The sequence below is a fragment of the Mangifera indica genome, chromosome 1, assembly GCF_011075055.1.
Source record: "Mangifera indica cultivar Alphonso chromosome 1, CATAS_Mindica_2.1, whole genome shotgun sequence".
Taxonomy (NCBI): domain Eukaryota; kingdom Viridiplantae; phylum Streptophyta; class Magnoliopsida; order Sapindales; family Anacardiaceae; genus Mangifera; species Mangifera indica.
The window spans coordinates 4,083,416-4,100,618 of NC_058137.1; the positions used below are offsets into that span (position 1 = coordinate 4,083,416).

Consider the following 17,203-nt stretch of genomic DNA (forward strand, 5'->3'; position numbering starts at 1 on the left):
TCGTTGTTGATTCGGTGAAATAGATAAATTATATTCATATGTAAATCATGTATCCCCAATCCCATTACCATGGGGTATTGAAGTACCCGTACGGCTTTTTACATTTTTTCGGAAAGCAAATTATAAGCTTGACGAGTACCTAGTAATTCTAACCGTAAAGGATGTTTACTTTTTTCGGCATTTGGGAATGAAAGTGAGAGTGGTCCAAATCAAACTAATTCAATTTGAATTTATTTACTTTAAATATGAATTAAATTTAAATTAATAGGTTACGCTTATTTTATAATCGAATTGAATTTGAATTAATACGTTAGACTTATTTTGTAATCGAATTGAATTCATAATATAAAGAATTTAGCTTAGTTTGACTCGTGAATTAGATAGATGATTCGATTTGATTTAAATTTGACTGGTGACTCAATTCGAATTATATTAAATAATTATTAAACGAAGTCTCTTTGTCAATAAGCCACGAATATGAGTCATACATCTAAACTTTGAATTTGAACTATAAATTCAAACCAAACTATAATCATATTTAATGTTGACTCGACAGATTCGAATCAAACTCAAACAAAAGAATACTTAAACTCGATTTGATTCGTATTTACCCCTAAGTCAAAGTAATGCATAAAAACTAAAGCACATCATTAATTTTCATAATATTTACGCATGAATTAATTTACAACAACAAACAAAATAAAAGTTTAAACAAAATGTTTGTAAAATATCATACCCTTATATGAAATTTAGTATTTACTTGCTAGAAATGGAAACTATTATGTGCATCACATAGGGCTGGATTCGAGCCGAGCCAGCTCGAGCTCGGCTCGGCTCGGTTCGAGCCCGAAACGAGTCGGGCTCTGCTTGGCTCGATCGAGCTCGAGCTGGTTCGGCTTGGCAGGGCATATTTTTTTAAAAATTTTTTAAAATTTTTTTATACAAAACGACGTCTTTTTGATCCATATATATACACAAAATGATGTCGTTTTGATATGAAAAACGAACCAAATCGAGCTAAAAACGAGTCGAACTCGAGCCGAGCAGAGTTCAGCTCGAGTCGAGCTCGAGCCGAACTCGAGCCGCCCCTAAATAAAGCGAGCCTAGCCCGAGCTGGCTGCGAGCCGAGCTCGGCTCGGCTTGAATCCAGCCCTAGCATCACATATAATTAAGGAAATATCAAAATTTGAAACTCTTTGCACATGAAAATTATTAATGACACCCATTATATGGAGTACAAATTCCCGTGTAAACCATGTATACCTGAAGATTATTATTAACCCCCCTATCTTGATCACACCTACTTAATTACACCCCCATATAGATCACACATATAGATAACACAAATGTTAAGTAAATAGAGTAATATTATATATATTCACCTTAAATACACAAATTAATTAATATATATTTATATGTCTCATTACGTAATTAAAAATTTTTAATTTTTAATTTAAAATCATCTAATTATATTATAATATTTATTAAATATATATTTATTTATGTATTCAAAATACGTACATATAATTTTATTGCAACAGATATCACTAAACTCTAAACCTTTTAAGAGTTGGTCTTGGTCATACACCTATAACCTCCCTCAGATTAATACATTTTAATTAATTACTCTTAAATTTAACATTAAAAAATGACAATAACTAACAAAAAAGTGTCAAATTTATAGTTAATATGATCTTTCAAGGTAATCTTATTGCACTGGAGATAACGGCCTACGCTTTGAGCAAACCGGCAAACTATTGTGTTTCCGCAATTACATTCAAAGACCTCAGACTTCAGAAGTGTGCCAAATACATTTGACTCAAAGAAGAGTCCAAAATCTAAAGTCTTATGCTTTGCTACAAGACTTAACGATTTTGGATGAGGTTGAGCTTTGCAACAGTAGATCAACATAAAAAACGAAGTAATAATATATATATAAACAATAATATATTATTATATGATTAGATAGTTAAAAATTAAAAATAAAATAATATCTAATCACATTATAACACGTCGTTGTTTGTGCATAAGATTATATACATAATTTTATTGAAAAAAATATACCACATGAAAGCCATATGCTTTACTATAAATACCAACAAACAAACTTATAAAATCCTTTTGTGAATATTTATTTCAATTACCAGTGTATTTTCTCAATACGTTTCAATCATAAACTTACCCAAAAAACCTGGAGATATACCTCACAGGTGCTGCCAACATAGTCAAACACCACTGCCTTCAAAATTTTGAGGGAAAAAAATACCACATTAGGAGAGTACAACGCAAATTTTAATCTTCAAGCTCGATAATCTTAACGACAGATGCATCCCCGACTTTCTGGCAAACAACAACTCGGTCATGCGATTTTATAACTCCTGAAGCCTTTCCATGATCAAGAGCAACCTTTAAGACTGACTCATTTGTTGCACTTGTGGACTCAGCCTGCAATTTCCATTAGTAATATGATATCAGATTTCAAGAAAAACACAATATACACGAGAATTTTTTCAAGAAATAGAAATATATAGGAATATTAAAAGCCACTCCTAAACATAAAAAAAAAAAAATGAAATTGAAGAGAGAAATAACATAAATAATAGTTTGCCAGAGACAAATATTGCATCAGTAATATCATTTTGTGTACAAAAATTAGCTTTACAGGACTGACACAGATTGCTACTCTGACAACAGTCACCACAAAACCCGATGAAAGGCAGAATCTAAGTATGAGCTTTAACCCAGAAGAGTTATAATTTAACAAAGAATGCAGCTTGAGTTCAAATTCACCATCATATACGGATGTGGATGTTTTAAGCCCCACTCCCCCATAAAGGAAAAGGATAAAAGAAAAAGAACTTACTGGATGTCGTGGATCAGCAAGCATGGGGAAGAGGCCTCTCACAATGAGAGATTGCCTTGCCTGAAAGTTAAGGGGAGGCCATAAGCATATATCAGCTTGAATATTAAAGCCACAAAAGTTCAAGAAAATATAGAAGGGAGCAGATGAATGCACAACATCTCTTTCAACAGAACAATAAATTCCAGAAAAAATAATAAAAAAAAAAGTAGTGCTATGCACACAACTTTTATGCATAATTTTATAAACAAATAACGACGTGTTATTATGTAATTGGATAATTGAAAATTAAAGATAAAAACAATACTTAATCACATAATGATACATCATTGTTTGTGTATAAAGTTGTATACATAATATTACTGATTAAAAAAACCTCAAAATACTACCTTAAGTGAAAGATTAAAAGTCAAGAATCCTCAGTTTGGTAAACCAATAAATATTAATGTAATGATCCATAATGACTTCCTAATATTGACAAAATGGCTTTCCCAACATAATATTATGGAAGATTTCAAGATAAACTTGTGCATTAAATTTGACAATTCAATAGAAAGTAAAATGGCAATAACAACAAAGATTCATAAAACTGCTTAAGCTCTAAAATTTGGAACATATAATAAGATGGAAGTCACGCAGGTTATTAGATATCAATTCCATCCACCAAACCTCGAAGAATCAATAGAACTATGTGTATTTATTTCGAATACACAAATATGGACACACTTCATGTGTATCATCATATGATTAGTTCACTTTGAATTAAGGATAAAGTAATACCCAATCATGTTATAACACATAAATATGTATATATTTGTACACATAAATATGTATATATTTGTATACCTAAAATGGATACGCATAGTATTGCTCTTGAAAAATTATATTACCTCTAATTGCAAGTTAATGAAAACATATTTTCGGAACAATTTGATTTAGGACACTACAATCACTGGAAGAGATTCTTTATTAACATCTCCATAGTAATGCCAACCATTAAAAAAGTCCAAAGGTTTATAGGTCAAACAAAATGTTTTTTTATCTGAAGTATAAAACAAATAAATGTGAATGAAATATAATTGGAATACCTCAAAGGCTCCGCTAAAGCTCCATTTCAGTTGATTTGTTTTAAGCCTAGGAATAACAACTGATAGAACTGGCATTGTTGGCCTATACTTGGCAATCAACCTGCATTACATGCTTAACGTATCAATAACATTGGAGACAAAAATATATATGAAAGCTGCAAAAAAAGAAAAAAAGAGAATCAATCAAGGCATTTGATGGCCTTGAAGCCCATCCTGCAAATTAAAAAAGAGTACCTCGCAGCTCTTCCTGATGAAGTGAAGCATATAATAACAGATGCCTTGACCTTGATGGCTGCCCTTACCTACATAAAAATAGAAAAATGGCCTATAACACATTCTGAAATATCCAACTACTTCAACTCTCAACCAGGATTGGAGTTGTAGAAACACAAAATATAAGCAATTAAAACATCTACATAAAAGAAGAGCCAAAAAGTGAATACCGCTGAGGAAGCAATAGATTCTAAGTGAGTCATTGGCTCTCCAACAAATTTGACTGTCTTCTTAAAATATAAGTCTTGATTGAAAACCTTCTCTGCCTGTATGCATTATAAGAAAAAGGTTAAAATATTACATGGAACACAAAGAAGAAAACAAAAAGATAAATTATCCGATCTATACTACAAATTCCGCAACTGATGTAATATTACTGTGTATTTTATGTCAAGCCCAGCAAATTAAATCACCCTAAATGCTGCTGCAGAGGATATATATAAAATACATATAAACGCATGAAGTATCCACACAAAATTTTATGAATAATCTATAGTCAATTTTACAAATGGAAACAATAAACTATTCACGGCGTCTATGGTTTGGCACCAGCAGCATCATATACTGGTTTGATTCCTTAAGTGAGATAACTGGAATTATTTTCATATAGATCTGGTGAACAGACTACAACAGGTCAGTCTTAAAAGTCTTATGATGTAAATGGAACAGCACAAATGACAATGTTGTTGGTTACAGAAAATTTCTGGAAGCCAAGTGGTTCTTGGAGTGGTTAGGTAGTTTTCACCTTACGATTTCTCTCACACTCTATTAATTTCTGATTGAAAACAAGGCAAAAGCTGTTCATTTGTAACAAAAAGTTCCATACAACAGAGTCCTACTGGACCAAGGCAAAGGTAATTCATGTCTGGTTGGAGAAAGAAAATATAGAAAATGTTTAGTCTGGTAATAAAGCATCTATGGGGTACAATTTCTGGAATAAATAAACCAATTCTTTGAAGAACCAAACAAGAAAGAGTACAAAAGATTTTGCCAGCTCCCACTGACTATAGAACCATAAACACAAAGCACATTCCAAATGTCAAAGTCAAGTATTCAATTTACTTATTACTAGGTAAACACAAGTTAGTAACTGAAATTTTAAAATAGAGCTTCCACCTTGAAACAAAGTTGCCTAATTAGTGAACATATAAGTAATGTAAAAATTATTTACCTCAGCACAGATTTTACCAACAGTTGAAATCGTTTCAACAGGGTACAAGCCACGTAGAGTCTCAGCACCAAGAAGAATTGCATCACTCCCTGCACGTATGAAGAAATAGGACTGTGAATAAGGTAGTGATTTCATGTGTCGTTCATGTAAACAGTTTGGCAGAAAACCAGGTACATTGAACGCAAAATAACAATAAATTGAAGAGCGTCCTTAAAATATTTGCACATAAATGTAAATTTTGATGTCACAAAGTAACAAGATTGAGTTAAAAGTTACCAACGCACCATCCAATACAGCATTTGCAACATCAGTGGCCTCTGCACGGGTAGGCCTTAGGTTGTCAGTCATACTGTCCACAACACGAGTAACAACAGCAGGCTTTCCAGCCATGTTACACTTGTAAAGAGCAGCTTTTTGAAATAAGAACACCTGCAAAGTACACACAGATCTGTTGCCAGTGAAATCTGCCAAACACACAATATATGACTCGCTTAAGACAATCTATTACTTGCTTATAATTCATTTCCACAAAACTTTTAGATGTCTTGCAATTAGAATGAACAATTTCAAAACCTCTCTCCATTACAGAATAATTTGAATGGATTTAAAAAACTATAAAACAAAATAAAAAAGGGCGTGTTTTCCCCACTAAAGAGATTTAATTTCTATCTCCAGTGCATAGAATCTAAATTAAGTGATTGGTTCTCTAGATAAATGCAACTCCGAGAGATCTTAAAGCAAATATACTAATACATCTTAGAAATCACCATATAGGAAGTTTAAGACTTAACAATCATAAAATGATTCATCAGTGAAGATAGGAAACAGACCTTCTCGGGTGGGAGATCTATACCCAAATTTCCACGGGAAAGAATAATACCATCTGCTTCTTGAAGGATCTCATCAAAATGAGTCAAACCCTAGAAATGAGAACATAAATACACATACATAACTCAAACTGAACTGGAGTGGACTAGTCACAAATCTTTTGCATGGCTTATAAAACATACACATCTGTTTTAAGTCAGAAAACAGTATGCCCCACAAACCTCTACATTTTCAATCTTTGCAAAAATTTGAGTTTGACACAGGTCACCTAACTTGGAAAGATACTCCCTAGCCTGCATAAGAACATATAGAATAAAAAATCATTCAGATAAATAAAGTAGAAATAAGCAAATGCAGCACACTAATCAATTTTTGGAATAAATAAATAATATGATAGCAGAAATGTTTAAACAGATTACCTGGCGCACATCTTCTGCATGGCGTGTATATGACAAGGAGAGGAAGTCAATTTTGTTTTGAACTCCCCAAGAGCTAATTACCTGAAACATAAGAAAAACACCAAATTAACAAGCTTGTGCAGCAAACCAAACATCATACCAAAGAGAAAACATTCCTCAAGCATATTACATACCCACTTGATCTTATAAACAGAAACCAGGATTTACCTCCTTGTCTTTATTAGAAAGGGTTGGCAATTCAATATGAATTTGAGAGGCATGCAAAGTGAATAATGAACCAGCCAAAGTTGCAGAGTTCTTTATCACACAAACTACATCATCCCCTTTCACTTCAGAAACCTGCTCAACACAAATTAAAAGTTATGAGTCCATGTGCAATCACAAGGTTTTTGACTATTACAGGAGAGAAACTTTCGCCAATAATAATTGACTTGATGCAACAAACTCACTCGATAACTAGAGTTCCAAATTGAACTCTTAAGTTGAAACAAAAAAGGCCTACTCCTAGGACCATAGCCATCTAGGTTATATTTCTCTTACCTCCATCCACACAGAGGTAGTCTCACTTCCAGTGAACAAGTATTGACCAATAAAAATGGTGTCTCCCTTCTTAACTGCCTGGAAAAACCGATTTGAAGGTTATAAATTTATAATAGTCACATACCTTGCACATAAACACAGCATTCAACTAAAAAACCATCAATAACGTGAAAAAACAGACAATTTCCAAGTATGTGTCATTGCTATCCATCCACATGCATTTCTCAAGAATAATATGCATAGTGTAGCATTCAATAATGAAATTGCAACAAATATCCGGCTTTCAGAAAGCAACAGGACGCTTGCCATGCAGAGAATCATATGACTTAATTCAATATAACCCATAATATATATGATATCATAAATGTGAATTAGCATTTTGCAACTGTATATCACAATGTTGTACAATGAGTGCCACATCAAGCACCAAAAAAAAAAAGAACCTTCGAAAGTCCTTCGAAATTGATGGGCAACACTTCTGAAGAGGCTTCTTGTCCTTGATCAGGAGTGAGAACAACAGAAGCTTCAGCCTTAAGTGAAATAGCATACTCATTCTTATTAATAACTTGCATCTCCGGACCCACGGTATCCAGCATAACCTGAAACCCAAACAAAAATTTGTATTATTCACAACAGCACTTATTTACGTAACAAACTAACAATAAGAACCACTGTTTCAATATTTCCGGACATACAGCACAAAGCTTCTTAGTGCTCTTGACAGCAGCCTTGAGATTCTCTAAAGTCTCTTGATGGTACTCAGCATTACCCCATGAGAAGTCAAACCTAGCCACTGCGAATACCACAAAATCACTCGCTAAAAAACAAACAACTAAACTACCAAACATGATAAAAACATTCAACAAGTTCTGATCAAAATGGACGTCACAAATTGTAACGGTAACTCACTCAATAATATATATATCTCTCAAAACAAAGGTAACTCTGTAACTTACCGGACATTCCTGCTTTGAGGCAGCCGGATATAACATCAACAGATCGAGATTTAGGGCCAAGTGTTCCCACAATCTTCGTCATTGCGGGGAAGAAACTCTGAAAATATAATTAAAAAATAAATCTAGATCGAAAATCAAAACAAAAATTACACAGAACAAAAAGAATCTAAACACAAAACACTTACGGCCTTGGATGGCTCCAAGATGGAAGCCATCCGAATCGGCTCTTCGAGAAGCAAGTGGCTTGAATGCATCTTTCAAAGAATAGAAAACGCTGAGTTTCGCAAAAGAATCAACCTACAAAGAAGAAGAAGGCTTTTGATGGTTTTCGTTCAATGTTAAAGCGACGCCAGGAAAGTGCTTGCTTTTACTTATATTCTACTTTTATTTCTTTTTTTATTCTGCTGAAATAACTTAATTTTTTGCATTTTACTTTATTTAGTACCGTATAATGACTTTTTCAATCTTACACGTGGCGGACAAGGATGAAATCTGAGAGCTCATGAGACGTCAACAACCATGCGGCGCCGAGGTTTGGAGTTTGTCGGGTTTCGAAGGGAAGAGGTAGGTTAAAACCAAGCGCACCTGCAGCGCGTTAGGAGAAAGTGAGCGTGGTGGGTAGTTTAGGGGAGTGAGTTAGTGTAAAGCTTTGAGAGAGTGAGGTGGTGCGTGCGGGGTGTTTTTTAAAAAAAAAAGCACGTGCTTTGGCGTGTGTGAATCGGTGCGCTTTCAACGTAGAGAAGGGATGGTCGTTTGTTCGATTGCCAATGCAGAAAGTGTCTCCGCCCCACGAAATGAAAAAACATAAAACGAGAAATTGATACCGTGAGCGTCTACAGTTAAAGTTTGGTCCATTACATGACATAAATACCATGGGCTGTCGTTTTGGTTGGGCCCTTTGGATTGCCGTAGGTGGGGGGAGAACATGTTTGGAATGAGTATTCAGATTTCTCACCCACGGTTTAGAGTTGAATTTTGGTAATTAATCAACTTAACTAGTTACTTTTTGGAATGAGTATGAAGGATTTCTCACCCACGGTTTGTCTAAAAGAACATTCTTTTCTGTTCATTGGATTTATAAGTCCCACGGTTCCAGTCAAAACTTATTTCTGTTAATAGAAATTGAACTTTGACACATTAAAAAAAAATTACAATTACCATATTATCTTTGTTATTTGACTTTTATGACAAATACTTTAATTAATTAGTATATTTTTTAATTTTATCTTACCAAATTACCATATTACCTATTAAAACACTACCAATTACGATTATGGTCTCTAATCTCTCTATCACTAAATATCTTTACTAGATTTACATTAAAAATTGGAGATTGTGAGAATTTGAGTGAAAGGAAAATGATAAAAAAAGACTTAAACAAGTTAGAGATGACAAGATTAATGCCCAAGCTAGTATTTTCGTGGTGAAACCAAATAATATAATCATTTGTAGTCTTATGCGGTTTGAGTGATAGCCATTATCAATGGTTTTGGAGGTTTAATTTTGTCACTTAACGGAGATTGAGAAACTACAATCATTGTTCAGATATATTATATAAGGAACAATATGTTTAACCTTACATAAGGAACTATGTGCTAGTGTAATAATACTTAAGACGATTTTATGTAACATAATATGTTTAATCTTATATAAGGAACTATTCAGTAGTAAATATTAAGAAAAATAATCAAATATTTAAATACCGAAACATATGAATTTATACATATAGTACAAAAAAAAAAAGCAAATTTTGCAAAAAACCATATTCTAAATTTTATTCTTTACTAAGGTAGGGAATGTGCTAGTGCAATAATATTGATGAAATATTGTATGATACAATGTGCTTCACTCTATATAAGTCTAACAAAATATTTCAATATTTAAGCACCAAAATATATGATTTTTTACATACCTGACAAAAAAAATACAAATATTGCAAAAAAAAAAAAAAAGGCTTTGAATTTTTTACACACCAAAACAACTAGTCAAATATTTCAATATTTAAGCACTTAAACATATCAATAAAACTATGTGTACTTATTTTTGGTACACAATTTGTGTACACAGATGAAGTGTTATCATATGATTGAATATTTCTTTATCATATGATAACACATATTTTAAAATTACCTAATTATATGATGACACATCACTGTGTATATGAATTGTGTACTAAAAATGGATACACATAGCATTGTTCTAAACATATAGATTTGTAGATCCAAAAACACACAAAAATATAATGAAAAATCATACTCTATATTCCATTCCTTATATTTTATTATCAGATGAAGATTTATATTAAACTTAGATTAAACTATCAAATTGAAACTTTAATTTGAATTTTATTCAAATCAAATTTAACACACAACTTTAGTTGAATTAGTTTGGTATGAATCCAACAGTAAAACCAATAGGAAGCTTTAGTTTGAAATGAAACATTTTGACTTAATTGTGATGTATCATTTCATACGTTGGTTATGCTATAAACTGATGGAATAGACTTAAAATGATTAAAAATAGGAACAAGATTAAAGTAACAATAATAATTTGAAAAAAAAAAGTTAAAAATTATAATATTTAAAACAATTAGACTAACACGAAATAATATTATTTTATATGATAATAAACAAAACGAAATTCTTGTAATAATTGGTTAAGATCATTAAAATCGAATCAGGTACCATAGTTAAACTAGATCAAACTTCAAACTACCCAATTTTATAGTTGGATTGAACCAAATTCTACAAATGCAAATGAGTTAATCAGTAATGAAATAGCGAAATTAATAAAAAACAGAGAAAAGAGATTGTAATGGAGACTCACAACATGAAGATGCAGATAGATGAACAAGCAAAATTAAGAAAAGATAGGGAAATGAGATTGCAGTGGAGACTCACCATATGAAGATGAAGATAAATGAGAGTAAAATTTAGTCTCCAAAATCTAAAAAGTAAAAAAAGTTAAAGAATTCATTCAAAATCCTTCAACACCAAATTTCCTATTGTACTTCTTTTTTTTTTTTCGTATTTTCAAATTTTGTTTAATAACATGACTCTTTAGTCCACGATCTAGTGCTCTCTGTTAGTTTTAGATGTTGATGCTTTGATTCAAAAGTCTAAGCTTGTGATAAATCCATGGTAAGATTAAAGATCAAACGAAAGATTGGACAATGCCATGCAAGACCAAAACCACATTTAATATTTGTACACATCTTGTTAGGGTTAGGCCAATAGGGTTTTAGATTTTACCAACACCTGAGTAAAAATTTAAATATATTTATGGGTTAGATTCAATAAGAAAGTTGGATAGATGAAAACTAAGATTTGGAGGAGATGCCCCAACTGGTTTGGGCTGATCCAAGGCCAAGAAAAATAACCCCGACTTAATACTGTAGTATGTTGGGCACGCCCAACCTAATAATAGTCCCATTATATTAAAAAAGTTGATTGATTAATAATTATAATATAAAAAATTAAATTTTTTATTAAAATTAATATAAACAGCAATAGATTAGGGTAACCCGAAGGACTATTATTGTAACAAACCTTAGGCTTGGTCTAACCCATAAACATCTTTAATTTGGAGTATATGTTAAAATGACGAAATATTTGCTATGACATTAGGGTTAGGATAAGAATTTGTTGTGATAATTAGGAAATGAAAAGAAAAAGGAAGATGAAAAGTTTCAAAAAAGAAAACGTAGTCAAAACAAAAACAATACATTAGTGCTTCACTCCAAAGCGATGTAGTTTTGGAGTATATTCCAAATCAACATCTTTTTTGTATTTTATATTAATACAAGAGAAATTTTATGAACTGGACTTACAAATTAAATAGAGTTAAGCTAAATTCAGCTCAAACTTAATTCGTTTAATAAAAAAAACCCATTTCCTCGATTGAGCTTAGATTATCAACTCAAATTTTACCGGTGCAAGCTGTAACCCAAATTGGAATTAATTGAATTTAATCTATCATTACAGCTGGTTGACAGTACATAATTGTTTTCTTTCTCGAGTTACTGTGATGAAGTTGCAATTCAAAACCTTACGCAACCCAGCCCCACGAAACAGACCCAAAAGAGGCAAACAATCTTCCATTCTAATTTAAGTTTGCAAAGCGAATTACCAAAAATGTCCACGGTATGTTCACACCCATTTAACTCTTACCACGTGTTCGTATACTTTCCTTATTACTTAACGGAACCGTCACCACCCGTCACGGCCCATCTCTCTCTATCTCACGACACTCTTCTTCCGTTAAACCTCTTCTGCTCTCTTCCTTCAACGTCCTAGCCCCGTCTCTAACGTTACCGTTCACCAAGACACCCTAACCCTAACGTCGCCTAATGGCCTCTTGTGACGACGATTTTCCACTTCTCGGTGACGACCACCACCACCAGATCTACCAACAACAACAACAAATAGAACGATCGCCCTACACGTCTCAACGTTTCGAGCCTGGACACCCGTCGCAGCCTCAACGGATCTCCGAGAACATCGGCGTGCGATGTGGAGACAAAGAAGAAGAAGAAGAAGAAGAAAACGTTATTGATTCGGCTTTCAATTCTGGTGCCAACAGCAATCATAATTCTCAAATTGCGGCTTCACGGACGGTGGAGAAAAGGAAAGATCGGGAAGATGTCAGCAATGGAGACGTTAGTAATCTCAGTAGCCCGTACAGTTCGAAGAAGTCGAAGCAGTATCAGAACGAGTACAGGAAGGATCGGGAGGAGTGGAGCGACGCGGCGATCGCGTGTCTTCTGGATGCGTATTTGGACAAGTTTATGCAGCTGAATAGGGGGAATCTGAGAGGAAGGGACTGGGAGGAGGTGGCAGCGACGGTGAGTGAGCGGTGCGAGAAGCACAGCAAGAGTGTGGAGCAGTGTAAGAACAAGGTTGATAATTTGAAGAAAAGGTATAAGTTGGAGCGGCACAGAATGAATAATGGTGGAATTTCGACCAGTCATTGGCCGTGGTTTAAGAGGATGGAACAAATTGTTGGAAATTCAGTTCCTGTTAAGAATGTGGCTGATGAAGATAAAGGGAGTGTCTCTTCCATTTCTAATTCGGTTAGGCAATCCAAGAGGTATATTTTATTCTTCTCTTGTATTTATTTTTTAAAGCTTTAGGTTCTTACTGCATAAATTTACGGATAATTTGTTTTACGTGATCCTGAACATATAGGAAGGTATGGACCCTTGGGTGAGGATTATGTTAATATCTTAGGTATGGTAGAAATTTTCTTTGCTTTTCATTTTCACCAATTTGTGGCTGTCCCTTATGTATTATTTGATATTAAGAATCACATGTCAATGGTCATTATATGAATGTGCTAGAGTACTTTGCTTCCTCGAGGAGAGGGAGGTGTTAGCATAAGTAGAATTGCACCAACTGAAAAGACACGAAAAATATGTCTCTTGTGGGGCCACTTTTGATTCTAATTTTTTGGGTTGAAATGTAGTCACTGAATGATTTAACTTTCAGCTTGCTTCTGTTTCATATGCTTGTGTTTTATGTGTCATTTATATGTTCCCAAAATTTAAATCTTTTATTAGCTGTGGTTTTCTTGTCTTGAGAAATACATTCAGAAATCTTTTATACATTGGCTGGTGTTGCTTGTATATATCGCATCAATTTTATTTGTTGGCATGGCTATTTCTGTTTTCAGCACATGGGGAAATAACTTGTGCAATTCTTCTGTTTTTTATTTTTTTTATTTTATATTTCTTTTTGTTAAATGTAATGGTATGTTGATTGTTTACTTGCTTAGCTTACTTAATCAAGGCTTATTGTGTTGCAGTAAGATGCATCCCTTATTGATTATTTTATATGCTTTTAGTTGACCACAATTTGCTGCTTTGCTCATGTAATGGGTTGGAATTGCATGTAACAAAACATCCTTTTGTGGTACTCTTCTTCTGGATGGCAATAAACTGAATATGCCAATGAAACTAGCTATCTCATTTCCACTGTCACTGTCTCCTCAAAATGGAATAGGCATATCTTCTAGTCATGTCATCCGCTAGACTTTAATAGTTTATGTTTTGGTTTATGTGATTTTGTTTTGAAGGGGCTTGGTTCTTCCTTTTTCAGTGGTGTGAAACTTTTATTCATTGTGTCATCATTGAGTTGTGGCAATGTAGATTTTATAATGTTCTCTGAAATCTTAGAGTTTGTGATGTTCTTTGTTTTGCCTTTCAACTTGAGTATTGGTTTCTATGTTTGTCATTCTCACACCAGAAAAATTGAAGGGTATGATTATTATGCTTTAACAGATTTTTTGTTTTGTTATTTTCAGATACATTGCAGCCACGCCAAGCACAACAGTTCCTATAAATAATGTGAAGCCCAAGCCAAGCCCTAAATGGCGGAGAGTAGTCTTCAAAATTAGTGGTGCTGCTCTTTCTGGTGCTGACCATAACAACATTGACTCAAAGGTTTATCCTGACATCTTTCTAGATATAGAAACTTAAATAGATTGCCTTGGTTGCTGACCTTGTTATCAAGTGAAGAGCAATCTGACCTCAATGTTTGTGTTCAGATTAGAGCCTTAGTTAAATTAATTTTGTTTATGTTAGGTGGCTATACTGATTGCGGAAGAAGTTTCAGCTGCTTGCCGCTTGGGAATAGAGGTATTTATCCTGCAACCTTGGATATTTGCAGTCTCTCTCTTTCTCTCTCTATATGACATGTAATATACTTCTTTTTATGTGGTATTTCAGGTTGCAATTGTTGTTGGAGGTCGTAATTTCTTTTGCGGAAATACATGGGTAGATGAAATGGGTTCAGATAGAAGTACTGCTTACCAAATTGGGTAATGTGGTTTTTACTAGACTCAATACCACATTATCTCTGCTTTCCTGAAACATTTCAGGTTTTATTGTTGAATCATGTTCATGTCTAAAGTAAAGCATACAAGATCAAGCGAGCCAACTGTTTGTTTTTTTCTTGATAAAATTTTCTAAATGTTAAATATATGTTGTTTTCCCTGTATAAATGTGATTGAAATTTGACTGATGATATGATAACAATAACAGTTGACCTCTGGCTAAAATTTCATGAAGTGCCTTTTTTTGATGAAATTATATTTATGAGATTGGTAATTTAATGAGATAGACTGAAGAAATTTCATAAATAAATATTGATTTGTCTTTTATTTAGGAGTAGGCACTTATTGAAGTTCTAAATTCTCAATTCTTTGTGCTTTTTTTTGTTTTTAGTGGAGATAAAGGGGTGTAACCTTATGAGTTAAAACACAAGAGGCTTAATATATAAATGCCTTTACAGAGCTTACTCGTTTGACTTCCCTTTGTCATCTCCAGTTGAACATTATTCGCAAATTGCAGTATCATTTATTTTGTAAACTTTTTTAGGAATGGAGGAAGTTAATCTTTACGGTAAGAGTTGACAAGGACCCGTGTGATCAGGAATTGTAGTTTTGGTTACTGTCGATAGAACAAAAGGTTGGATGATCATGTGCTATAATGAAAGATTGATGAAAATTCATATGAAAACCTTGTTTTCTGTATCAATTTGGATGAAATAATAGGATATATATTTCTTTCATGGCTATTTGTTGATTTCACTTGATTAATGTGACTGTGATTCATAAAATGTCATAAGCTATGATCTAAGCCAGTTGTGACTTTGCAATTTGTACCAGAATGATGGCAAGTGTGATGAATTCTATATTGCTCCAGTCTGCCTTAGAGAAGATGGGTGTTCAGACACGTGTGCAAAGTGCTTTTCCAGTGCAGGAGATTACTGAACCTTACAATAGGCAACGAGCTATTCGACACCTTGAGAAAGGGAAAGTTGTAATATTTGGTGGCATTGGTGCTGGGATTGGAAATCCACTCTTTTCCACGGACACAGCTGCGGCTCTTAGAGCTACAGAGAGTATAATTCTGCTCCAACCATTGATTTTTATTAAATTCTTATATGATATATCTCATATTTCTATTAATATATCTGGGTATTCAATGTTGCATTTATTTAAATTCTACTGATACTCTCTTTGCTTTCCAGTTAATGCTGAGGCTGTCGTCAAAGGTACCAATTTTGATGGATATGACTTCTGCTCCGGGGACAGCAATGCTTCTTTTAAGCACATCTCTTTCAGGGAGTTGGAGTCTAGAGGTGTAATACCAATGGATTCAATGGCACTCTCATTCTGTGAGGACAATGGCATACCTGGTTGGTATTTTTGCTTATAATTGTTTTGCTTCAAGTTTATTTTCATTTTGATATGGGGATATCTAGCTGATTTGTTTTCGGCTGATTGCATCCCATTGAATGTTCAAGGATATTCCATAGTGAAGTGGTTTAGGCTGACTACTTTATATGACACGTAGTTTTATAGTCCTATACTGTCATGACAGAACTTTATTGATCATATTGAACACTTTATACATTCAATGGCAATATGATGTGAAGAATAAGCTAAAGCTCTGGAGTTTCTGTTGTTGGATTATTGTTGGGTATTTGATCCCAGCCCCACTAATTTTGATTTATTTTTTTGACAGTTGTGATCTTTAATCTTCTAGAGCCTGGAAACATCCTCAAAGCTATAAGTGGAGACCAAGTTGGTACATATATTGATATACCTGGAAAGATTGCCTAATCTGTGGATCCTTTCATTCCGGTGCCTTACCAGGTGTCATCACCTAACTACTTCTCGCTAACGCTATTACTTTTAAGTATCAATTAACCGTAATTTGGCTGCGCGGCTACACCAGGTTATGCTTGGATGGTAATTTCTTTTTTTCTTTGGATATATACTTCTGGAGAAGTTTTTGATTTTCTGATGTTATAAATTAATCGATGATTTGAATCTCTTGCTTGATGTTGATACTGCTTGTATCTTTTTACTTGTAAAATTTATTGACTTATTAGAAGTGTTAGATAAGGATAGTCTTTACTGGATTGATTAGCGGTTAACCTTGCTTGTAGTATTAGCAAGTAGTACCAATACTGATGCTGAATAGAATCTATGGATGTAATCAGGGGTTCATGTATAGTGAAATTCGAATTATTATATATAATACTGCATCTCATGATCTTCAA

General features: G+C 33.6%; 2 protein-coding genes across 2 annotated transcripts; one reads left to right on the plus strand and one right to left on the minus strand.

Moving 5' to 3' along the window:
- Positions 1-2,108: 2,108 nt before the first annotated feature.
- Positions 2,109-8,517, minus strand: LOC123227607 (pyruvate kinase 1, cytosolic-like). Its single transcript, XM_044652669.1, has 16 exons — positions 8,321-8,517; positions 8,136-8,232; positions 7,875-7,972; positions 7,623-7,778; positions 7,180-7,257; positions 6,847-6,978; positions 6,640-6,720; positions 6,442-6,513; positions 6,223-6,312; positions 5,677-5,821; positions 5,393-5,481; positions 4,392-4,487; positions 4,183-4,250; positions 3,949-4,048; positions 2,864-2,923; positions 2,109-2,445 (listed from the first exon to the last, which is right to left on the minus strand). Exons 1-16 carry the CDS (start codon positions 8,387-8,389, stop codon positions 2,293-2,295), a joined length of 1,584 nt encoding a protein of 527 aa, XP_044508604.1. The 5' UTR covers positions 8,390-8,517; the 3' UTR covers positions 2,109-2,292.
- Positions 8,518-12,272: 3,755 nt separating this feature from the next.
- Positions 12,273-17,203, plus strand: LOC123227404. Its single transcript, XM_044652194.1, has 7 exons — positions 12,273-13,223; positions 14,436-14,574; positions 14,716-14,769; positions 14,860-14,951; positions 15,801-16,036; positions 16,166-16,333; positions 16,663-17,203. The coding sequence occupies exons 1-7, from the start codon at positions 12,484-12,486 to the stop codon at positions 16,758-16,760; spliced, it is 1,527 nt and encodes a 508-aa protein (XP_044508129.1). The 5' UTR covers positions 12,273-12,483; the 3' UTR covers positions 16,761-17,203.

What these genes read in the sequence shown, in the direction of transcription:
- LOC123227607 (XM_044652669.1), bottom strand. Translation starts at nt 8,389, where the DNA reads ATGCATTCAAGCCACTTGCTTCTCGAAGAGCCGATTCGGATGGCTTCC. An exon ending in CCTCAAAGCAGGAATGTCCG is followed by an intron (nt 7,973 to 8,135) that starts GTAAGTTACAGA and finishes TGGTATTCGCAG; the next exon opens with TGGCTAGGTTTGACTTCTCA. An exon ending in GCACTAAGAAGCTTTGTGCT is followed by an intron (nt 7,779 to 7,874) that starts GTATGTCCGGAA and finishes TTTGGGTTTCAG; the next exon opens with GTTATGCTGGATACCGTGGG.
- LOC123227404 (XM_044652194.1), top strand. Translation starts at nt 12,484, where the DNA reads ATGGCCTCTTGTGACGACGATTTTCCACTTCTCGGTGACGACCACCAC. An exon ending in CTTGCCGCTTGGGAATAGAG is followed by an intron (nt 14,770 to 14,859) that starts GTATTTATCCTG and finishes GTGGTATTTCAG; the next exon opens with GTTGCAATTGTTGTTGGAGG. An exon ending in GGCTCTTAGAGCTACAGAGA is followed by an intron (nt 16,037 to 16,165) that starts GTATAATTCTGC and finishes TTTGCTTTCCAG; the next exon opens with TTAATGCTGAGGCTGTCGTC.